Source organism: Vitis riparia, chromosome 15 (assembly GCF_004353265.1).
Source record: "Vitis riparia cultivar Riparia Gloire de Montpellier isolate 1030 chromosome 15, EGFV_Vit.rip_1.0, whole genome shotgun sequence".
NCBI classification, from domain to species: domain Eukaryota; kingdom Viridiplantae; phylum Streptophyta; class Magnoliopsida; order Vitales; family Vitaceae; genus Vitis; species Vitis riparia.
Genome location: NC_048445.1, coordinates 7730812 through 7756673, shown reverse-complemented (window position 1 = coordinate 7756673; position 25862 = coordinate 7730812). Strand labels below are relative to the sequence as shown.

The window sequence follows — 25862 nt, the reverse complement described above, 5'->3', positions numbered from 1 at the left end:
TATGAAAATCATGATTGTATTGTTCAAGTTTCAAAATATCATGTCCTATTAAATTGAAGCTAATATTTTTTCTTTTAAATAGAACAAGTTTTTATAAGTTATTAAAAATAAAAATAAAAATAAAATAATAATCTTGTAGAAAAGGTATTTCCTTTCAATTTTTTTTATGATTTAAGTTATCCTACCAATAGTCTTAACTTCGTTTCATTAAATTATATCAAAATCAATTCAGAACCCATAGAGACCACAATATAACTTGCCACATCATTATTACTTTTTTCCTTTTAATTAGAAAAAGCCGTCTTTTTCTCTTATCCTTCATTGCCAAGAAAATCACTCAAAAAGCATGAAATTTCATGAAAAAGAAGAGAAAGAGACTAATAAAAATGATAACTTGAAAATTGATCCCTCCATGCATGTGGGTTTTGGCTGCAAGATCCTTTCTCATAAACCCTCCGTTTGTTTCCCAAGAAAACAGAGAGAGAAAATAAATTAAAAATCCAATTTATACGATGACTTGGTGCTACCAAAGTCAAGCAAGAGATCCTAAAGTTGAATAAAGGGTGTGTAGTAATAAAATCATGAAATATAGAAAGTATATATTGGATTTGATTCACTTTCCATAATATTATATTCTAAATTTCTTTTTAGTAATTGGTCTTTATAAAATAAGTAAGGGGATTGCTCATAAAGCAAATTACATGAATTCACCATTAAACTACTCTCTACAGTCGACATAGCTCTCTCTCTCATCTTCTTGATTACAATACTTTCCATTCACAAACCCTAACTGCCACCCCCACACTCCCGCCCTGCCACCGGCCTTCTCAGTGCTGAATCTGTCGATAACTTCCTCAAGGAAAATCTTCGCCACTCCTCCGGTTTCTTCCTACGAATCAATGTATGATCTCGGAGCTCAAACAATGAAATCCCTTTAAATGCCTTTAGTTTCTAAATCTTGATGAGTTTAAGAAAGGAATCCGAATTTGAGAGACGAATTCTGATCAACTTTAGGAACCATTTGGTTGCTGAGAAAATCCTAAAAGGGGAAAACGAAAAACGGAAGTCTTTCTTGCAATTAAAGTACCCATGGGTCTGATCAGAATCTATTTCACCTCATATTTTCGTGTTTAGTGAAAGTAATACACAACCATGTCTCTAAATTCATAATGCATCTTTTATAATAAACATTTTTCAATTATCTTATATATATATGTCATCCATGTTTAGCAAATAAATTTATTATTTAAGATTAATCAAAGTAAATATTAATTAAAATTAATAAGGATAAACATGTCATTTTGATGGTTTACAATAAATTTTTTAGAATTATTAATTGCATCCACCAAATCTCTTAACACATCTACATATTTTTTTTTATTAAAAAAATAAAATTTATATTAAATATTTTTAAAATACCATTATCCTTGTTGCTACAAATCATGACAACCAATAACATTTGCGTTATTGCCCATGAACAATAATCAACAATCAAGTTGACAACTTAAAAATAATTTAACTTTAAGTTACCTTAAATCATTAAGTAAGAAATATTAGTTCTTATCAAACACAAAAAAAACTCAATCATATTAAACAGATATAAGGATTTGAAGAATAAAATATTATTATGCAAAAGGTGTATAATCTCTAGCTATTTTAGGAACATTCGTCATCATTTGATTCGGGGTGTATGGAAGTATTGGTGGATGCATGGCAGGCGGGTAGTAGCACGATGATGGTCCAGGATTGCTGTACACTATATTCTCCAACAGTCCCGACGTGGGATCGTAGTAAAATGGGTGTTGCAATGGCAGAGTATACTGAGTGTTGTCAGTGTGGTTGGATGGGCCATTGAATTGAGAACTATTAGTGTTGTCGCTTGCCATCATTGTCATCATCACCTTAGTCATTCTTGGATTCATCATAGGAGTCAAAGGGTTTGGTACTAACGGCATTGAGTCAATCGTGCCCAGATAGGGAACATGCAAGCTCTGTGTTGATGGCATTGCATTGTTGGGATATCTAGGGTTTACCAATGGAGGCCCTTCTAATAGAGCTTGACTCATCTTCAATAACTCAACCCTAGACTTGATGACTTCAAGCTTGGTGCCCAATGCATTCACGAGTTCCCTAAGTTGATCCACTGATAGATCATTTAGTCGGTCGTCCCATGTGGGGTATTTAGTCTGGTCTGCACCTTGGTGGCCTAATTTTGAAATCTCTTTCTGGATCTTCTTAGTCCTCTCCTCGAAAAAGCCTGATAAATCTAGGGTTTTCAACCCTCTTTCCTCCTTGCTATGTTCTTTGTACCTATTGATAATGGATTTCACTTCCTCCGGATTTGAAGGCCAAAATATTGGCTCCATAGGGCGATCATCTGACGTCCAACTATAGATGATTACACATGCATCAACCCCACAAAGAGTTGATATTTCATATGTTTTCTTCTTCAATCCCATCGTTCTCTTTTGGAAGGTAATTTTTCGAGACTTTTCTTTAGGAATGAGCTCCAATGGCAACCTCGATCGACCCATGTTGTGTTCTGCCAAGGAAGAATTCTTCTCAAATTTCCCACCAAAGCTTGTAAACAAATATGTTAAAAAAAAGATAGAATGAAATAATAAAACTAGAGAATCTTTCCGACATGATTTACAAAACATGTTTTTTAAATTTTATCAAACATTTTTTAGACAAAAAACGTTTTCTGTGATTTTTCTCTTTCTTTGAAGAATAAGTATTTAAAAGGATTATATTATAAATTCAATAAAAGAAAGAATTTTGAAATGGATATATGATTTAACTTTAACAAATGCAGGTAAGAAATTGAGAAGTAGATTGAAGATTATATATATGTAAAAGAATTATAAAAGTAAAAAAAAAGTAATACATGTTTGAACATGAAGTAATGCAATAAGGAAAAGGAAGAAGCAAGGAATTTGGGAGAGAGAGAAAGAAAGAGAGATAGAGAGGAAAGTACCTTAGCCGTTAATGGAGAATTTATGTAATTTGCTTTATGAGAACTCTTTCTTCTTTATAGAGGCTAGTGGCTAAAAAGAGTTTAGGATATAATTATATGGAAGGAAAATCAAATCCAATATTCACTTTCTATATATTTGACAAATATATTCCTAACCCACTCTTAATTCAACATTGTTTTATGTGGGTTACAACTTTCAAGTTTGACTTTGGGAGGGCCAAGTCATCATATCACAATCCACTCTCTCATGGATTTTCAAATATTTTTTCCTTCCATTTTCTTGGGAAAGAAACGGAGGGTTAATAATTAACAATGGATTTGAGCAAACAAACAAGAGAGAGAAAATTATATTATGGTATTTTATTGAAAGTTGATTAGGATTTTAAAATGTTTTTGGGCAATAATAGAAAGGAAATATTTTGCCTATATACTTAAATTTTATTAATTTATTTCAATAATTTCGAATTTTATTGAAGGTTCATTAGAATTTTTCTTTTAAAACATTAATAGACAGAGATATTTGAATTTTAAGAATAATAAATATGAATTTTTGAAGTGTATAAAATTAGAATTCAATTAAAAAATATTTGATTTTATTGAATAAAAATAATTTATACATAAATATAATACATATGACATTATAATAGTTTTAGTATCAAAATGAAGATCAATGTGGTTCCATCATATTGTTAGATAAAGAGAGTTAATCTTGTTGAAGACAATATTTATTTTAAAAATTTTAAAATATTTTTATTAAAACACGTTTTATTACATTTTAAATGAAAAATTAAATTAATTTATATAAAATATTTAATTTGAGATTTAATTTCTAAAATTTAATTAAAAATACGTGGTAACAATTTTTTCTATTAATATTAATTTATTTAAATAATTAAAATAATTAATAATTTATTTTATTAAATTAATTTTAATTCATACAATATTGTTGATAAAAACCGAACAATCCATTGAAGTGATTTAATCAAAATATAGATGGGTAATTAATAATTATTTATATAGAGGGAGGAAAATTGTACTCATGATTTGTTTCCTTTTTTATTATTTTTTACTTTTTTATCTCTACTAAATCTAAAAATCAAAAGGGCCACCGCTTCTCTCACTCGGGCCTCGGGCATCAAGAATCCCTTTTCTGAAGTTGCCCTCCAGACGAGAGAATCCGCCCTATTTTTCTCTGCGACTCTCAATCCTCGCAGGTACTAATCTAATCATGTTAAATATTATTATTATTTTTTGCAATCCCCGTTTGATTCCGAAGAAAATCCGTCCCCCATTCGATTTTCGGGAATATTCATCCTCGTTTGATTTCCTAGAAAATCCATGCAAAACCCCCAAGGAAAACCAAAAAAACTGCTTTTTTTTTTTTTGCTCCCTGTGTTTTCTGGATGTTTCTTTGCTTTTGTGCCATTGGATTTAAATTTCACGAACCCTAAATCCACGATTTTTGAGCCAGGCTGAAAAACACAACCTTTGCCTGCAAATCAGGATCAGATTACCAAATGTCATATTATGTTTTTTTTAAAAAAAAAAAAAAATTGGACAGATTTTGTATCCTGTTCGCGGGCTGAACTGGTAGGAAATATCGGGAAATTTCTCGAAATATCGGTAAAAATACCGACAAATACCGAAATATCGGCGATATTTTCGAAAAATTACCGAAATTTTCGTCGACCGATAATCGGTGACGAATATTGTGTTGGAGCCGGCCGATAAATTTTTGACATTTCAATCCTTGCTCTAAACCCTAACCTAAACAGAATCTTCCTTTTATTGCCATTATTAAAATCAAAAGCTAGTTGATCGGCCTTTCATTGGCATCTTCAATGGAGGATCTTCATTTCGATTTTCTAATTTGGCTGCTATTGCAGAGGATTTCTTTTTGAAACCTTGAATGTATTTTCTAATTTCGGTTTTTTATTTATATCCTTGAAATGGGTAGGCTAGGGTTTAGAAATAACATTTGTGTTCTTCTTTCTTTCAAGCTATAGAAATGGGTAGGTTAGGGGTTTTTTGGATTCTTACATTCATATTCATATTGTTTTGGAATGACATGCTTGTTGGGTTTCAAATCAAATGGGTTCTTCTTCCCTAGGCACTTAATTTTGTGGCTTTGAATGGGTCTTTGCCTCTTTTGATTAAATGAAGGTGTGGAAATGGTAATATTTCATCTTTTTATTTGTTCTTGTTAGTTAAATTCTAATAATCTATTTTCCTCTTTTGGTCATGTAGAACATCATTGAATCAAGATTATGTTGATTTTGGTTTCACCTACATTAAACTTGAGGTAAGAAACCTCAAATTTTCCACATATTAGATCTTTAATTACTGGGTACGTTCTGGTTTGCTTTGTGATTTATTGAAGAAAAAGTGTGGATTGTGTGATGGTTGAAATATTTAGTTACTGGGTTTTTTGGTTCTGAGTCTCAAATGGACTTGTCAAGTTGTAAGCATTTGAGATTCTTTGGCTGCCATTTGAATTCTGGACATGCAAATGTGTTGCTCTGGTTTTTAGAGCTGTTTTGCTCCCCACATTCTTTGGCTTTGGTGGGGTTGTTCAGAACAGCTTTTTGGTGATCAACAATAGTTCATTGTCCTCAAATTCCAAGCTCCAAATGTGGAAAGACAAGTTCTTGGAGGTTTCTCAGATTTTATAGGGATTAAACAATCAGAGATTGCATTTGCTAGGGCTTGTCTGACTGCAAGAATGATGAAAGGAACTCTTTTGGCACCTAGCCTAAGTGCAAGAAATTGATCTCTTGCAGCCCAATTCCTTGATTGATTGGTATGGTTCACGGATAAGTTCTTTTTGTATAGAAAAATAATTAAAAAAAAACCTTAAATGAGCAGTTTTAGATGAAACCAGGTATAGTTTGCATTTACATAAATTTGGAGTTGTTTTAGTTCTTGCTGAATTTGTTCATTTATTTTTCCTATCCTCATTCGATATGATGTCATATTTATTTTTTTAATGTCCCTTTCTATAGAGCTTGGTAAACTATAGCTGGTTGTGTTGTCATTTTTTTCTTGGTCTTTCTAAGCAACCAAATGAAGCATTTGTGCATGATTTGTCGGCTATCTTTGACTTGTATAGTTTGATGGAAACCTTGGACATTTCAGGGAAAGTGTCGTGATCTTTTAGAGGATCAAAAGGCATCAAGATCTCTTCAACTACCCTTGTGGGGAGGCTTCATTCTTAAGGTGCATCCCTTTCTCTTCTATCATATATATGTCTCCAAATATGCTGCAAATTGGGCCCCCACAGGTTTAGATGGTGGGTTTAATGATAGAGTCATGTGGTAATGTGTTAGTGATTGCATTTAAAAGGAGGTTGAGTTGGTTAAGGTGGCCCAGGTAAAAAGGTAGATGTAGAGTTGAGCATCAGCCCAATTGTCAAGTACCACTTTGTGGGGTGGGACCTTAATGCTTAATGTTGGATGCTACCTATTCTCTTATGGCAGTGAGTCTTATATGCACTTTAGTGATTAGAATGTAAAAAGAAAGTGTTAGAATATATATATAGATATTTTACTTCATGGTTATCTGAATACTTCTATTTTTTATTATATTATTTATCATGGTTATCATAGAAAAAACCTGGCCAAAGAAAACATTTGCCCTTGTTTCATTTTCTTTGTCTAGCATTAAGTTTTTGCTTTTAAAAAATCATGATAATGATCTAAATAGTTAAATATCTTGGTTGAGGTTGGATCAAAACAATAACTTCATTAGGTTAAAATGATTTTTGTTTTAGGTTTTGCTCCTAAGTTTAGCCTCCATATGTTTTTGCTATATCCATATTTTAATATTTGAGAGTTGGTTTGTTCACCTTTGTTATTAAGAAATAATCTATTATTGTCTAATAAAGGTGTAGTGGCTAGCTTGCTATTAAAATTCTTCATAAAGCTTGATATTTGATTGCTCCTCATTATACATTTTTCTTTTTAATTTGTTAATATGCTCTATAATTCGAAGTTTGGGTGTTGGAAATTTAAGGTTTTCCTGTGAAGTAATGCTTCAAGATGGAGGCAAGAGACTTGGTTGTAGATATATACATGAGCAACTTAATTTAAGTTTATGTATGTTGTCTTATAGTGTGTTTTTTTAATTTCGTTGTATATTATATGAGTTTTTCTATATCGAGAAATTGGGGACAACTTGAAACAAGTTCATTGATTTGTGCTTTAATTAATAATCAAATGTATATTAAATATGTTTTGATTATATATAAAATCATGATAATTTGATTGTCATTATCATTCTTAAATAATATCAAATTGATTATACATGGCAACAAGTTCAATTTTTCATATTAAAAAATAATTTTAAAATTTTTCGAGGGGAACCTTGACAGTTGTACTTATTCCCTACCTTGACATACATTATACTCAAATTTGAGATATATGGGAGCAATCATGACATATGTGGTACCTATCCTTAACAGATATGGTGCCCACCAAGACCTATGTGGTTCATAACCTTGACATATGTTAGAGCAACCTTGACGTATGTTCCTATTAATCTTAACATATGTTAGGGTGATCATGATATATGATAAGTAGTGAAATATACCTACCTTATAGTGTACATATGTCAAGATTGCTTATACCTCAATCTTGACACTGGGATAGATGACATATAGAATCAGAATGCTACAATGACATATAACCCTTACCATTACAGTCAAACACTGTCAAGGAAAGCCTTTTTTCTTGTACTGTATTAGTGTTGTCGCTTGTCATCATCACCTTAGTCATTCTTGGATTCATCATAGGAGTCATAGGGTTTGGTACTAACGACATTGAGTCCATCGTGCCCAGATAGGGAACATGCAAGCTCTGTGTTGATGGCATTGCATTGTTAGGATAACTAGGGTTTACCAATGCAGGCCCTTCTAACAGAGCTTGACTCATCTTCAACAACTCAACCCTAGACTTGATGACTTCAAGCTTGGTGCCCAATGCATTAACGAGTTCCCTAAGTTGATCCATTGATAGATCATTAGTCGGTCGTCCGTCCCATGTAGGGTATTTAGTCTGGTCTGCACCTTGGTGACCTAATTTTGAAATCTCTTTTTGGATCTTCTTAGTTATTTCCTCGAAAAAGCCTGATAAATCTAGGTTTTTCAATCCTTTTCCCTCCTTGCTATGTTCTTTGTACCTATTGATAATGGATTTCACTTCCTCCGGATTTGAAGGCCAAAATATTGGCTCCATAGGGCGATCATCTGACGTCCAACTATAGATGATTACACATGCATCAACCCCACAAAGAGTTGATATTTCATATGTTTTCTTCTTCAATCCCATCGTTCTCTTTTGAAAGGTAATTTTTCGAGACTTTTCTTTAGGAATGAGCTCCAATGGCAACCTCGATCAACCCATGTTGTGTTCTGCCAAGGAAGAATTCTTCTCAAATTTCCCACCAAAGATTGTAAACAAATATGTTAAAAAAAGATAGAATGAAACAACAAAACTAGAGAATCTTTCAGACATGATTTACAAAACATGTTTTTTAAATTTATCAAACATTTTTCAGACAAAAAATGTTTTCTAAAATTATTATCAAAATTTTCGAAACCCTTGATTTTTCTCTTCCTTTGAAGAATAAGTATTTAAAACAATTATATTATAAATTCAATAAAAGAAAGAATTTTGAAATGGATATATGATTTAACTTTAACAAATGCAGGTAAGAAACTGAGATGTCGATTGAAGATTATATATATGTAAAAGAATTATAAAAGTAAAAAAGAAGTAATACTTGTTTGAACATGAAGTAATGCAATAAGGAAAAAGAAGAAGTAAGGAATTTGGGAGAGAGAGAGAAAGAGAGAGGAAAGGACCTTGGCCGTTAATGGAGAATTTCTTTAATTTGCTTTATGAGAACTCTTTCTTCTTTATAGAGGCTAGTGGCTAAAAAGAATTCAGAATATAATTATATGGAAGGAAAATCAAATCCAATATTCACTTTCTATATATTTGACAAATATATTCCTAACCCACCCTTAATTCAGCATTGCTTTATGTGGGTTACAACTTTCAGGTTTGACTTTGGGAGGCCAGTCATCATATCACAATCTACTCTCTCATGGATTTTCAAATATTTTTTCCCTCCATTTTCTCAGAAAAGAAACAGAGGGCTAATAATTAACAAGGGGTTTGAGCAAGCAAACAGGAGAGGGAAAATTATATTATGGTATTTTATTGAACTTTGATTAGGATTTTAAAGTGTTTTATGGCAATAATAGAAAGGAAATATTTTGCCTATATGCTTAAATTTTATTAATTTATTTCAATAATTTCGATTTATTTGTTTTTTTTTTTTGTTGATATTAAAGTGGGGTGCATCAAATCATAAAAATTTGGTCTAATTGGGCAATAGAAATCCATGTTCTTTACAAAAATTTTAGTATTGATTCAAGATTTGAGACATTATATTGTGATATCTTGAAAAACATTTGACGATCTGATCCTATAAAATCTCCAATTTTTATGGGACTTTCCATTCCAAAAAGCTATATTTTGGTGCAAAAAAAAAAATATATTTTATCTTTAATTTCCTTTTTTGAGAATGCTAGAATAAAGGTTTTATTAGGGGGAAAATTTAATAATAATTGAAATTGAGTATTAATGAAAATTATATGTATATATATATATATATATATGGCCTAAATTATTTTTATTTGAATATGTGGAAATATTGAATAATAATTAGAAAAGTAATATTTAAGATTATATTGCAATTTCTTTTATGTTGAAAATGTAAGAGGGTTGTTAAATTATATGATTGATTTTAATGGAAAATATTAAGTTTTAAAAAGAAATTTAAAATAATTCTATAAAATTAGGATTAGATATATAAATTCTAAAAATAAAATATAATTATGTTGTTATATAGAATATGAATGGACATAAATATCATGAATTTTATTTTATATTTAAATTATTTTTAAATTTTAATATTAAAAATTTATAAATAAAAATAGAATTAATAGAGTATATGAAAATTATTTAATTAAATATTAACAAACTCCACTATATAATTTTTTTTTCATGTATAACTTCATTATTTCTTATTTCTCTTAACCATATTATTATAAAAATATTAGAAAATACTAAAAAATGACTTAATAACTTAATTTAAAATCATTAAATATATTTGGTAATATAATTTAATATCATAATTTTAAGTTAAAGATAACTTCAAGTATCAAGTTAAAATAGTTTATTTATTCTTAATCTCAAAATCAGATTCATATTTTTAAATCTGTCTTTGGGACCCACTGTCAAGGGAATAATGCAACACCTTTTACTCGTGTTTTCAAAGCCTTTGTATTAATCTGATCATTAAATTTGTGTTCTGTTAATCTGATCATTAAGTGATATTATTACATACTGCACAATCGTATTTAACACCTTCTTAATTATATCAAAGCATGGTTTAAGCCTTAAATTGATATTTTTTTCATATCCTTATTTGTTTGGATTTACTAATATGATCAGATCGACCATGGAGTAATGTTTTTGACTTATTTGTATGGTTTGTTATAATTATTGCCACTTGAATACCTTGGCTGTTGCTCTAAATCTTGAATTCATAAATTGTAGAACAGATTGAAGTGGGAAAGTGGTTGAGACCCATCAAGAGTTATGTAAGAGTATTGAGTCTGTTTTCTAACAGTGAAATTATTGTAAAATAATAATAATAATAATAATAGGATGTTTAATCTTAGGCATATTTGCATTATGTATTATTGTGTATTTGTTGGAGGAACCATCATCTACAAGAGAAACAATGTATTTTCAACTACATCCAAAGCTGTTTTTCTGGACTATACTAAGCATGAAATTTCTGCCTTTTCCCCTTTCAGAGTTGTTGAATGTTGAGCTTTTCATTGTCAATTAAAGCATCTGCCCCTGCTTCATCTTCACGAGCACAGACCACAACTGCTTCGCCCGTGTTTGGTAACTTTTTTGTCTTCCACATGTTTAAGATGTTCATAATCAACTGCTGCTGAAGTATTAAATATAATAATTGTGGATATCTCTGAAAGACCGTGTTCATGGTTTGATAGTTATTAGCTAAATAGGTTTTATATTGGATAGCAAGAATTTGTATTTTATTTATAGGTTTGGAGGAAAGTTTTTAAGTCTACTGTTTGGATTTGCAGTGTACTTGTTCTTAGCATTCCTTGGCTGTAGCTAAATAGGTTTTCCAGTTGTAGATGAGTGGTCATGGGTGGGCCTGCACCCTATCACTATTTTGACTGTCAAAGATTTGGAACTATGAATTGACTTCTTTTTTTTTTTTTTCCTTTCAAAGTTAAAAATATCTCTGAAATCTACTTTCTCATTAACTTTTTGTTGTGTTCAACTACAATTTCTTTGGAAGTGGAATTAATTCAAAGAATTTGACATGAGTGTCAAAGATGTTTCTTGTATTCTAAGAGATTGATTGGAGATGGGGTTCTTAGCATTCCTTTTTTTTTTCCTTTTTTTCTTTCTTTCTTTTTGATAGGCTGTCCTTAGTATTCCTTTGTATCAATTTTTTGTGGGAATACCATAGGTGGAGCTTTGTTTTATTGATATTTTTCCATGTTTCATCTTATGTAGAGCTTGCAGCTATGCCGTTGACTTATTAATATTGAAATTCTTAATGTTACTAATTATTTGTTTATTTCTTGTCTAAGATTGTTAAATTCAGCAATCAAGTTTCTTTCTAATAGGGCACAACTTGAAATTTTTAATAATCAATACTCTAATTTTGTATTCAAGCAAATGGTTGGTGCTAGCTATGTCCTGTCTCTCCTGGGTGTCTTATTTCTTCTAGAAAAGATTTAGCACCATTATGTTGCTCAGAAACATGGACACTAATAGAATTTTGCATTACAATTTGCTGGTTTCATTTCTTTGATCCCTATTCTTTGTTTTGTGTTGTTACTACCAACCTTTCCTTTCTTGGATGGTTGGCAATCCTTGGTTTTGCTAACAAGAGTAATTAGCCAAGTTGCTGATAATAGGTTTTGACTATCTTCCTTGTTAATCCTGGTAGCTGTATGGTTATTTTGATGTCTGGTTTTCCTTTTACAAACTTTCCTAAAAGTGGAAGAAAAATAAACATTAGGAGAGGCTTGAACTCAAGACATGTAGTAAACCATCACTCTAATCCTATGTTAAGTTCCCTACTTTCTTGAAAACTTAAGTTGTGAAGATATGGGCCTACAATGCATAACAAGCTAGCAATCTTTAAGTTAATAGAAGGTGTGAAGTGCTGCAAAATGTGCCTTGTTCAAAGGTGATGACTCCCTAAAAATGTTGTTTTATACTTTTTCATGGATTGAATTTAGATATGTTTGCCTAGGTTGGTTCATCTTATCCATTTTCTGGCTATTTGGTGTTTGATCGTCTGATACTATTTTTCCCTCCTATGAATTCAGTTACAAAGGTTATTTCTTGTCTTTGTTACATATGAGTGCCTCTATTTGTATTATGTCTGGAGATAGCACCCCTGTCCTGAGGTTTATTAATCTACAATGAATTTTGATTTCTTTATGTTTTCTGTGAGTGCTAATTTCTGCTTTTGTTTTATCCTTTAAGGAACCACATAATACATTCCTGAAATGTTGAGGTTCCCAGATAAAGTAGCACTAGCAGTAGTTTATGCGATCTTGTATATCCTTTTGTAGGTGTTCCTACTTCCACTGCTGCAGCTGTAACAAGTTCCAGTTCGAGTACTACTGCTGTTTAGGCATCATCATCCCTGGTAGTAGCTTCTAGTAGTGGGTCAGTATCCTCCTTCTTGGTAGCTTGACTTTCTTCTGGTGTTTGAACTATATTTTTTTTTTTTTTTTTAAAAATGTTTTAAAATTTTGTTGCTGGCTTTGCTGATATTTTTAGCAAGATGAATTACTCATCAGCTTTGATTATTTCTTCTTCTTCTTCTTCTTCTGCTTCTTTTCTCTTTCAGAATGATGGTTGGTGGCAAATTAAAATTGGAGTTGATTGCTAATGAAAAAATCCGGCACAGAACTTTCCAAAATAGACACAAGGGTTTGAGGAAAAAAGTTCATGAGTTGTCAACTCTGTGGTGTTGAAGCATGTATGATCATATGTTGTCCTAATGGCAACGGCACCTATTCTTCTCAGCCTTGTGTTTGGCCTTAAAATCACTATGAACGGATAATTAACAAGTACATCAAAGAGAGGAAGGAAGAGCATGGAAAGAGGACAGTTGATTTATCTGGTGTTCTTGAAATCAGAAAGATGAGGAAATCAAAGAATGAGTATACGGTGAATACCTAAAGTAAAAAATAAAAGAAAGAAAGAATTGTGTAAAGAATACAGTATACCACAGTCACGATGTTCTACTAAAGCAACTGGGGTTTTCAAATGAAAATTAACCGATAGATGAGTTCAAACGCTGTGCAGCACGTTCAAGACTAAGTTCATGTCATTGTAATCCATGCCACAACTCAATTGAACCACCACCCTCCAACCCAAGCTTTGCTATGAATATACCAACATCCCTTGCATGGTAGGAACAGTGCCCATATTCTGATATGAAGTTGAAGATACCGACATCCCTTGCATGGTAAGAACAGTTCCCATATTATGATATGAAGTTGAAGATACCGACATCCTTTGCATGGTAGGAACATTGCCCATATTTTGATATGAAGTTGAAGGATCCGTGTTATTCTTGAACATCCCATGAGCTGGATCACTACTCTGGTACAGGAGGTCACTGCTGGATGCCCTTCCACCTCCAAGTCGTGGGTATTCATTGTTCTCCATGTTCATCATTATCCAGTTCAAATCAAATTCAACCCCTCCATTACTTAGATCAGTAGAATCCAAATCATAGAAGACCGTTTCAGGGGCAAGAAAAAAAATGGCGAAACCGAAGGCCAGACTTCTGAGACTGGATTGGAATTGGATGGGCTTTCCTATGAAAATTTGATGGAAATTGTTAATAAGTTGGACAAGAAACCTGAAAGTGTGGAGAGTCTGATTGATTTGAAGAAGGGAAAAGCGGGTTTGATGAGTGAGACTCTTGTGAACTGCCTTGATCATATGCCGGGTTTGCCCTACAGTTGAGCCAATTGATATCCATGTGGCCATGGATGACTCACCCTTTCAAGGCTCTGAAATGGTCTTGTATGATTTGGATTTTCCTGAACTAAGTGATGGAGGGGTTGAATCTGATTTGACCTGGACAATGATGAATTTAGAGAATAACGAATGTCCAGAACTTGGAGGTGGAAAGACATCCAACAGTGAGCTCCTCTATCAAAGTGATCCAGCTCATGGGATGTTGGAGGATAACACTGATCCTTCAACTTCATATCAAAAGATGGGGACTGTTCCTACCAAGCAAGGCCCTGAAACGGTCTTCTATGATTTGGATTTTACTGATCTAAGTAATGGAGGGGTTGAATTTGATTTGAACCGGATAATGATGAACATGGAGAACAATGAATACCCACAACTTGGAGGTGGAAGGGCATCCAGCAGTGACCTCCTGTACCAGAGTAGTGATCCAGCTCATGGGATGTTCCAGAATAACACGGATCCTTCAACTTCATATCATAATATGGGCACTGTTCCTACCATGCAAGGGATGTCGGTATTTTCAACTTCATATCAGAATATGGGCGGCACTGTTCTTACCATGCAAGGGATGTTGGTATATTCAACTTCATATCAGAATATGGGCGTTGTTCCTACCATGCAAGGGATGTCGGTATCCGAGAATACGATGATGTTTAACACCAGTCCCATAAATTCCATTCCACAGATGGGGTTATCTCAGAATACGATGCCCGACATTGATCAAAGCATTTATATGCAGCAAATATCGGTGTATATGCAGTACCTCTTGGCATAGCTTCATTTGTTGTAGGTTGAACTTCAAACAATTTTTTGACAGCTGTTTGTTCTTTCATTCTTGTGTCTATAATGCTCTGTGCCAAAAAATTTTACCTGTATTGACACGGTTCATGTACAGTGTAGCTTAGCAATCAATGAAATAAAAAACATTCAAGAACATTCATAAATCAATTAGTCGATTACAAGTAGATATGGCAGTGAACATTCATAAACTTAACATTTTGAGTTACCATTTTGATGCATGCCTTGCTTAGAGATTTGTGTGGCATATCTATCTTTGAAAGAGAGTACATATTAAACGACCCATTGTGATAATGCATGCCTTGTCATAATGCATTATCAACTGTCTGTCTTTGGATTTTTCCTTTTTTGCATTTTTAATTTCAAAGTCCAAAATTATCATGTTTCTTCTATTTTCTCAATGCTTTTTCACTTTTCCCCCCTTTTTTTTTGGTATGATGTGGAATTTCTTGCTATTTTCATTTTTTTATTTTTTTTACCTTTTCAAGGTCTATAATATTTAGATTTTAAGTGAAAATTTTGCCAAGCCTCCATTATTTTGCCATCATGCATATTTGATATCTCATTTGGCACAAGTGACTGAATTGACATAGGTTCATGTGCCTCTAAACACTCATCTGCTTCTTCAACAGCCTCCAAGACGACATGTTCTTGACAGGAAACGGTTTCAACTGATTGACCAATTTGATGGTTTGCAGTTTCATTACTGTTTTCTTCATGCTGCCCTTCACTTCTTTGACTTCCAGTATCATCACCCCCTTCTGCCGGTTGACTATCATCGGACATGGGAGCATCCGATTGTTGATTATGCTGAAGTCTTGAACTCCGGGTTTGCCTTTCAGCGTGAGTGTTTGCTGGAGCAATACTGCGTAATTGAGATAGGAAATGCTCCTCTACTGCTTGTGCGATAATGGTAGCCTGACTACTCCCTGGTGGCTGCTCATCATCAAAATCAAAATCCGAAATTGGCCTTATCAATTTGCAGCCTGTATCGAAACATTCATTTCACGGGATGGATTGTAATGAAAACTAATCTCAATCCCAGCTATGGCAGCGTCCTCACTCGATACCCTCTCCTCCATATTCTAGAACAGAGCAATGAACCCTCAAAGGTTCCTTGGGATCAGACTTAGGAGACTGTCCTTCAAGAACATGAACGCCAGCAATTCTGATAAGCCGTGGCATTGCATCTGAGCCTTGTGAAGAGTGACTTTAGAAAGGACTTCAAAGCAGACTTCTGAACTGCAATGTAATGAGCATGACAGCCTTGGAAGTCCCATCAGAAAAAGCCCAAATTTCCCCCATTGGAAGCCTCAAATTCAACTTCTTGATTCGTCAGAGAGGGTACCCTCATCACTAGAGTTTTCCAAGTGGATGTAAGCATTAGTCCAAGTTGAATAAAGGTGTGTAGTAATAAAATCTTGAAATATAGAAAGTATATATTGGATTTGATTCACTTTCCATAATATTATATCCTAAATTTCTTTTAGTAATTGGTCTTTATAAAAAAGTAAGGGGATTGCTCATAAAGCAAATTACATGAATTCTCCATTAAAGGCATAAGAACTTTCCTCTTTCTTCTTGATTCCTTGATTCTGAGTTTTTTTTTCCACTTTATTGCTTTAAACAAGGTATTTCATTTTTTTTTCTTACTTTTATATATATATATATCATAAGTTTTTTATTCTCTTCTTAATTTCTTTTTGCACTAGTTACATTAAAATCAATTTCTATCTGAAAATTGCTACTTTCAATAGTTTATGTATAACTATCCAACTGCATTATGCATCGAGAAATTAAAGTTTAGTGATTGGGTTAACAAGCACTTAAACACCCTCTTCTTGATGGTTGGTTTTCTAGATGTGTGCATAATAATTAGTATTATAAGCAGACACCACACAGGGATGGCCCTTGTCACGAAAGAGGCAAAAAAGAGGACTAATACCTAACCATGTGCGGGATCCATAAAGTCATATAAAGAATGACCGTGGACGTTAATTTGGAAGCATGGTGGATTGTAATGACCCAATTGCATCCCATATCGAGAAATTAAGGGTTAATAACTGGCTTATGAGTACTTAGGAACCCTCCCATTGATAATTGATTTTCAAATGTGTAAATGTACAACAGATTAAGTTGTCTTCAATCCAAGAAGATGGTAGAGTGCAACTGCAACCAGTAGTGCTTGATAGGTGCATGCATTCAACAAAAGTCACAACTTCAACCTTTAAAGACAAGACTTCTTTTGATGGGAATGGAATATCACAACCAGAATAAAGGATTCTTCAATCTTTAGTTTCCATTTCATCTAGTTTCTTTATTTTAATCTAGTTTCTATTTAGTTTAGTTGCCTTGTCTTTTCTATCCTCTTAAAGGCAAGAAGCCTATATAAAATAAGGAGTGTAATAGGGAATGACATGGAAATAAAATTTTAATAAGAAAAACCTAGAATTCGCATCTTCTCCTTGGATCATTCAAGGGTGGGTTTTGAATTTTGTAAATATTCATTGTTCATAAAAAAGAGAAAAATTATGGTCTTTTGAAGCCATAATCAACCTCCCTAGTGTAAATACACCAAATATGTATGTACGTGTGTATATATATATATACTTATTTGTTTTGTAAGCTATCTAATTATTATGGTTGTGCATTTTTAACATTTTTGGAGAATTCTTCAAAGCACAAGATGGGTCGATCAAGGCTGCCATTAAAGCTCATTCCCAAGGAAAAGTCTCGAAAAATAACACTCCAAAAGAGAGCCATGGGATTGAAGAAGAAGACTCATGAAACTTCAACTCTATGCGGAGTTGATGCATGCTTAATTATCTATGGTTCGAGTTCTGTTGAGCACTTGGTGGAGCCACTATTCTGGCCTTCAAATCCAGAGGAGGTCAAATCCATTATCAAGAGGTACCAAGAACATAGAAATGAGGAAAGAGGGCTGAAAACCTTAGATTTATCAAGTTTTTTTTTAGGAAAGAACAAAGAAGATTCACAAAGAAATTTCAAAACTAGGTCACCAAGGTATAGATCAATCTAAGCCTTCTACTACTTGGGATGATCGACTAAACAATTTATCAGTAGATCAACTTAGGGAACTCGTCAATGCATAGGGCACAAATCTTGAAGTCATCAAGTCTAGGTTGAGTTGTTGAAGATGAATCAAACTTTGTTAGAAGGGTCTGCACTAATGAACCTTAATTGTCCTAGTAATGCAGGACCATCAACACAAAGGATCTATACTCAATATGTGAGCCCAATTGACTCAATGCCATCAGTGTCAAACCCTTATCCCAAATCCAATGATGATTCATTTCAATGATGCATCCAGCTATAATACTCAGTATGCTACACCATTGCACCATGCATTCTATTATGATCAAACAACAAGAATGTTGGAGGATAGGTTTGGACTCGGGGTTTCTACTTTCTTTGGTTTGATGCTTGGAGTTTAATGTTGTTTTTAACCTTCAATTTTATTTTATTTTTGTTTATTAGCTTCTCATTAGACCATCCCTTGATTTCCTTCTTTTATTGGATTGCTTTTGGATAATGTGCAAATGCATGCATGTTATTTAAAGTGAATTATTTTACTTGTCCAATAATTAAAAAATAATAATAAAATAAAAAATAAAAACACGTTTGATAACTAAGAAATTGGTTTTTGTTTTTTGTTCTTAAAAACAAAAAACATGATATTTTTATAAAATATCTTATAATTATTTTATTTTCTGTTCTTAAAAACAAAAAATATGACATTTTTAAATAATATCTTTAAGTTACTTTAAATGATTATAAGAATTTTATAATATTTTATTGTAAGAATTTTATTATGAAGAGGAAATATTTTAAATGATTCATCTTCCATAAAAAAATATTTTAAATATCTTTAATTAAGATTTTATTTTATTTTATTTTTCAAAATTCATCCATTTTGAATTCTAAAATTTATGCAAAAATCAAACGTTATTAATACTCCAAAGTTATAATGGTTAAAGGTTCTTATAACTAATCACAAACATATTATTTCTAAAAAAAAAAAAAAAAATAGCATATTCATTTTCATGTGACATCTAGACACTAAACTATTTTTTCTTATGGGCATTCCGTAGTCATAATAATTTTCTATCGCAATAATTAATTTTAATTTTAGGAAATTAAATTCCATAAATTCTCTGGATTTAATTGCAGATTTCGTTTTATTTATTAATATTATAAAAAGTTTTTTATTTTGAATTATTTATGGATTTATTCTAAAATTTTATAATCATTTTTATTTTAAAAAATAATAATAATTAACTCGCAAAAATTCCAGTCAGGCGATTCATAGCCGGCGCGAGACACGAAATTTGAATCCAAAAACCGCCGCCCGTTGAAGCATAAACCCTAAACTACTCTCTACAGTCTACATAGCTCTCTCTCATCTTCTTGATTACAATACTTTCCACTCACAAACCCTAACTGCCACCAGCCTTCTCAGTGCTGAATCTGCCGATAACTTCGTCAAGGAAAATCTTCGCCACTCCTCCAGTTTCTTCCTACGAATCAATGTATGATCTTGAAGCTCAAACAATGAATCCCTTTAAATGCCTTTAGTTTCTAAATCTTGATGGGTTTAAAAAAGGAATCCGAATTTGAGAGACGAATGCTGATCAACTTTAGGAACCATTTGGTTGCTGAGAAAACCCTAAAAGGGGAAAACGAAAAACGGAAGTCTTTCTTGCAATTTGGGTCTGATCAGAATCTATTTCACCTCATATTTTCGTGTTTAGTGAAAGTATTACACAACCATGACTCTAAATTCATAATGCATCTTTTATAATAAACATTTTTCAATTGTCTTATACATATGTCATCCATGTTTAGCAAATACATTTATTATTTAAGATTAATCAAAATATATATTAATTAAAATTAATAAAGATAAACATATCATTTTGATGATTTACAATAATTTTTATAGAATTATTAATTGCATCTACCAAATCTCTTAACACATCCACATATTTTTTATTTTTTTGTTAAAAAATAAATAAATTTTATATTAAATATTTTTAAAATACCATTATCCTTCTTGCTACAAATCATGACAACCAATAGCATCTTGCGCTATTGCCCATGAACAATGATCAACAATCAAGTTGATAACTTAAAAATAATTTAACTTTATAAGTTAACTTAAATCATTAAGTAAGAAATATTGGGTCTTATCAAACACAAAAAAAACTCGATCATATTAAATAGATATAAAGATTTGAAGAATAAAATATTATTATGCAATAGGTGTATAATCTCTGGCTATTTAAGGAACATTCGTCATCATTTGATTCGGGATGTATGGAATTATTGGTTGCAGCATGACAGGCGGGTAGTAGCATGATGATGGTCTAGGATTGTTGTACACTATATTCTCTAAAAGTCCCGTGGGATCATAGTAAAATGGGTGTTGCAATGGTGGAGTATACTTAGTGTTGTTAGTAAATTGAAGATTATATATATGTAAAAGAATTATAAAAGTAAAAAAAAAGTAATACCTATTTGAACATGAAGTGATGCAGTAAGGAAAAAGAAGAAGCAAGGAATTTGAGAGAGAGATAGAGAGGAAAGTATCTTGGCCGTTAATGGAGAATTTCTATAATTTTCTTTATGAGAACTCTTTCTTCAAGGTGTGTCTGCATGTTATCCAAAAGCTTTCCAATATAAGTAGGAAATCAAGAGGAAGAGGATTGAAGTGGAAAGATGGTAGCCATAGCTAATGTGATACTAATAAGTGAAGAAACAAAGGAAACATGGCAATATCAAAAGGTTAAAAATAACATGAACCCCACGACCAAGAACAAAACCCTAGGTACATATGCAAAAATGGACAATCCTACCATCATACATATCTAATACCTTGCTTGTTATCATTTACATCCAACTCATTCATATCATAATCTCTGGCTATTTGAGGAACATTCGTCATCATTTGATTCGGGATGTATGGAAGTATTGGTGGCAGCCTGGTAGGCGGGTAGTAGCACGATGATGGTCCAGGATTGCTGTACACTATATTCTCCAAAAGTCTCGACGTGGGATCATAGTAAAATGGGCGTTGCAATGGCAGAATATACTGAGTGTTGTTAGTGCAGTTGGATGGGCCACTGAATTGAGAACTATTAGTGTTGTCGTTTGTCATCATTGCCATCATCACCTTAGTCATTCTTGGATTCATCATAGGAGTCATAGGGTTTGGTACTAACGGCATTGAGTCAATCGCGCCCAGATAGGGAACATGCAAGCTCTGTGTTGATGGCATTGCATTATTAGGATAACTAGGGTTTACCAATGCAGGCCCTTCTAATAGAGCTTGACTCATCTTCAATAACTCAACCTTAGACTTGATGACTTCAAGCTTGTTGCCCAATGCATTCACGAGTTCCCTAAGTTGATCCACTGTTAGATCATTTAGTCGATCGTCCCATGTGGGGTATTTAGTCTGGTCTGCACCTTGGTGGCCTAATTTTGAAATCTCTTTCTGGATCTTCTTAGTCCTTTCCTCGAAAAAGCCTGATAAATCTAGGGTTTTCAACCCTCTTTCCTCCTTGCTATGTTCTTTGTACCTATTGATAATGGATTTCACCTCCTTAGGATTTGAAGGCCAAAATATTGGCTCCATAGGGCGACCATCTGACGTCCAACTATAGATGATTACACATGCATCAACCCCACAAAGAGTTGATATTTCATATGTTTTCTTTTTCAATCCCATCGTTCTCTTTTGGAAGGTAATTTTTCGAGACTTTTCTTTAGGAATGAGCTCCAATGGCAACCTCGATCGACCCATGTTGTGTTCTGCCAAGGAAGAATTCTTCTCAAATTTCACACCAAAACTTGTAAACAAATATGTTAAAAACAATAGAATGGAACAATAAATCTTTCAGACATGATTTACAAAACATGTTTTTTAAATTTTATCAAACATTTTTCAGACAAAAAACATTTTCTAAAATTATTATAAAAATTTTCGAAACCCGTGATTTTTCTCTTCCTTTGAAGAATAAGTATTTAAAACAATTATATTATAAATTCAATAAAAGAAAGAATTTTGAAATGGATATATGATTTAACTTTAACAAATGCAGGTAAGAAATTTAGAAGTCGATTAGATTATATATATGTAAAAGAATTATAAAAGTAAAAAAGAAGTAATACATGTTTGAACATGAAGTAATGCAATAAGGAAAAAGAAGAAGCAAGGAATTTGGGAGAGAGAAAGAGAAAGAGAGAGAGAGGGAGGAAAGTACCTTGGCCGTTAATGCAGAATTTATGTAATTTGCTTTATAAGAACTCTTTCTTCTTTATAGAGGCTAGTGACTAAAAAGAATTCAGAATATAATTATATGGAAGGAAAATCAAATACAATATTCACTTTCTATATATTTGACAAATATATTCCTAACCCACCCTTAATTCAGCATTGCTTTGTGTGAGTTACAACTTTCAGGTTTGACTTTGGGAGGGTCAAGTCATCATATCACAATCCACTCCCTCATGGATTTTCAAATATTTTTTCCCTCCATTTTCTCGGAAAGAAACTGAGGGTTAATAATTAACAAGGGGTTTGAGCAAGCAAACTCGAAAATTATATTATGGTATTTTATTGAAGGTTGATTAGGATTTTAAAGTGTTTTTGGGCAATAATAGAAATGAAATATTTTGCCTATATGCTTAAATTTTATTAATTTATTTCAATAATTTCGATTTTTTTGTTTTTTTGGTATTGTTGATATTAAAGTGGGGTGCATCAAATCATAAAAATTAGGTCTAATTGGGCACTAGAAATCCACGTTATTTACAAAAATTTTAGTATTAATTCAATATTTGAAACATGATATTTTAAAATCTTGAAAAACATTTGACCATCTGATCCTATAAAATCTCCAATTTTTATGGGACTTTCTATTCCAAAAAGCTATATTTTGGTGCAAAAAAAAAATATATATATTATCTTTAATTTCCTTTTTGGAGAATGCTAGAATAAAGGTTTTATTAGGGGGGAAATTTAATAATAATTGAAATTGAGTATTAATGAAAATTATATGTATATATATATATATATATATATATATATATATATATATATGGCCTAATTGAATATGTGGAAATACTGAATAATAATTAGAAAAGTAATATTTAAGATTATATTGCAATTTCTTTTATGTTGAACATGTAAGAGGGTTGTTAAATTATATGATTGATTGTAATGGAAAATATTAAGTTTTAAAAAGAAATTTAAAATAATTCTATAAAATTAGGATTAAATATATAAATTCTAAAAATAAAATATAATTATGTTGTTATATAGAATATGAATGGACATAAATATCATGAATTTTATTTTACATTTAAATTATTTATAAATTTTAATATTAAAAATTTATAAATAAAAATAGAATTAATAAAGTATATGAAAATTATTTAATTAAATATTAACAAATCTCCTCTATATAATTTTTTTTTCATGTATAACTTCATTATTTCGAGTTTCTCTTAACCATATTATTATAAAAATATTAGAAAATACTAAAAAATGACTTAATAACTTAATTTAAATCATTAAATAAATTAAATATATTTGATAATATAATTTAATATCATAATTTTAAGTTAAAAATAACTTAAAATAGTTTATTTATTCTTAATCTCAAAATCAGATTCATGCTATCGGATTTTTAAATCTGTCTTTGGGACCCACTGTCAAGGGAATAATGCAACACCTTTTACTCGTGTTTTCAAAGCCTTTGTATTAATCTGATCATTAAATTTGTGTTCTGTTAATCTGATCATTAAATGATATTATTACATATTTAACACCTTCTTAATTATATCAAAGCAAGAGATGGAATTTTGTGCTCAGCGGCTCAAACATGCCTTCATTTGTTCTCTGGTCCTCTGGACTAGAAAGCCCCTTATCATGGGGTCTTCCTTTATATACTTACTCCATACTTGGTCTGCACACTTTTTTATTAGGTGCTTTTAAACAAATATATCTTTGCCTATCAATATATATACATTTTGCAACCATCAAAGACTTCTTAAAAAGGCAAATTATGTATAATTTATCTTGTGTTTTACTTTTTATGATTTTATTGTGTTCCTACTTTTTCTTAATTATTATGTTTCTTTGTATCCTGAAGCATGGTTCAGATGGCAAGGAATTGAGTAAGGAGGTTCTAGATTTAACTCTACATTTGTTTTTACGTCCAAATTTGTCCCATTAGATTTTAATTTTTGGAATAAAATATAATTAAACTGGATTTTCTGTATACTTTTCAGATTTTCTAAATCAAGAAAGCGTATTTGATTTTATGACCGTTATAAAACGGTTCTAAATTCAATCTTTTCTGTAGCTTAGTTTTTTCTATAAATACCACAATGCAATACGCGTCTTTCCATCGACATTGGAGATCATCTGCGCTCAGGTATTTTCTTGATCTCTCTCCTTTTTCTTCCGATTGCTCCACATATTCAAACCCAGAGACTGAACGTGGAGGCGTGCCTAATTATTTCTGATTGGAAAGCTGATGATGAGCGGCCAGTTGAGCCAGTATTCTGGCCTCCAAACCCAGAAGAGGTGAAGTCTCTGATCAACAAATATATAAGGACATAGCAAGAAGGCAAAAGAACTGAAAATCCTGGAAGGCAACCAGAGTACAGAACCAAAGAACTTGTCTGTGGTTCAGCTGAAGGAATTATTGAACAAATGTGATGATAAACTTGAAGCCATTAATTATAGAATGGAAACACTGTTCTTTTGGACGAACCTGATGAACGGGTGATGGACGAAGAGGAGTATGCAGCAAGAACTTGTTGTTGATTCGTTTAGATCCTTTGAAGCTGTGAGGCAAATAGTTTAGCTGCTCAAACATATCTTCATTTGTTCTCTGGTCGTTTGTATTAGAAAGCCCCTCACTGTGGGATGTAAATGTTTGTCAGTTTTAGATTTTCTTGACTGGTTGGGTTTGTTAATAGGAGGATGTTTTCTTTTTCTTTTCCTTTCGCCCTTTATGTGGGTTTTCATCCCTTCTTCTGTATGGTGCTTTTAAATAAACCTATGTTTACCAATCAATATATGATATATACCAACCATCAAATTAATTCTATGTTCTTTTGTGACTGTTACTCATCAATGTAAACACATTTTTTTCTCTAGTATTTGCTTTAGGTTTTACTAGATTTTTCATTTCTGCAAAACCATTTACTAGAAATGATATTGAAATATTGTAATGCTCTACTGATGGTTATGTTGGGGATACTTTTGACTTAATACTTTGCATGACCAAGTGGTGAGTGGATCTATTGGCATTCGAATAGTGGAACTCAATGTCACAGAATGCTTCAGATGAACCCACCCACCCCCCCCCCCCCCCCCATGGACTTATATAGAGCTTAGGAACTTCTGGAAACTCCTACACTTAGCCATTTGTGGGAATAGTGTGAAAAGTTCTAAAAATGTTTAAAGAAGTCCACACATTTCAACACTAGGTGAAAGAGTCCAATGTTTTTTAAAGAATTCTAAAAATCTCTTACATAAGTTGGTACATAGAATTGTGTAAAACATTCTAAAATCTTTTTGATTTGTAAAGAACCCTCCAAAGTTCCAAAGAGTCCTATTGATGCCTATAAATAGGTGAGGCTCTCATTTGGCCAAGACACCACCCAAGCAAGTGAGTTCTCAAAGCACTAGTAAAGTTTCGTTGAGCAATAAAACTTCCATTATTTAAAAGTCACCTAATATGTCTTCTAAAGCTTCGTGAGCATCTTAACCTAACAAGCTAAACATTGGAAGTCAGACTAACTTAGCAAAATCAAGTGTCTTGACTTGTCTAAGTGCCGCACGAGCTTAGGAAAAGACTAAGTCCGTGACATCAAAGACATACCGACTCAACTAGGTCTATCGAAGCAAGGAAACAATC

The 25862-nt window shown here is 32.2% G+C and overlaps 2 protein-coding genes and 2 long non-coding RNA genes across 4 annotated transcripts; 2 read left to right on the top strand and 2 right to left on the bottom strand.

Moving 5' to 3' along the window:
• Positions 1-718: 718 nt before the first annotated feature.
• LOC117931927 (agamous-like MADS-box protein AGL82) lies at positions 719-2459 on the bottom strand. The gene is made up of 2 exons (XM_034852997.1): positions 1665-2459; positions 719-889 (listed from the first exon to the last, which is right to left on the bottom strand). The coding sequence occupies exons 1-2, from the start codon at positions 2457-2459 to the stop codon at positions 719-721; spliced, it is 966 nt and encodes a 321-aa protein (XP_034708888.1).
• Positions 2460-4085: 1626 nt separating this feature from the next.
• On the top strand, positions 4086-16392 carry LOC117932509. The gene is made up of 6 exons (XR_004654191.1): positions 4086-4191; positions 5225-5279; positions 6113-6193; positions 10866-10959; positions 12681-12777; positions 15603-16392. It is a non-coding gene; the product is annotated as an uncharacterized LOC117932509 (long non-coding RNA).
• A 2969-nt stretch (positions 16393-19361) lies between these two features.
• On the bottom strand, positions 19362-21655 carry LOC117931925 (agamous-like MADS-box protein AGL103). Its single transcript, XM_034852996.1, has 2 exons — positions 20789-21655; positions 19362-19442 (listed from the first exon to the last, which is right to left on the bottom strand). Exons 1-2 carry the CDS (start codon positions 21653-21655, stop codon positions 19362-19364), a joined length of 948 nt encoding a protein of 315 aa, XP_034708887.1.
• Positions 21656-23695: 2040 nt separating this feature from the next.
• On the top strand, positions 23696-25054 carry LOC117932726. Its single transcript, XR_004654212.1, has 2 exons — positions 23696-24368; positions 24468-25054. It is a non-coding gene; the product is annotated as an uncharacterized LOC117932726 (long non-coding RNA).
• Positions 25055-25862: the final 808 nt, after the last annotated feature.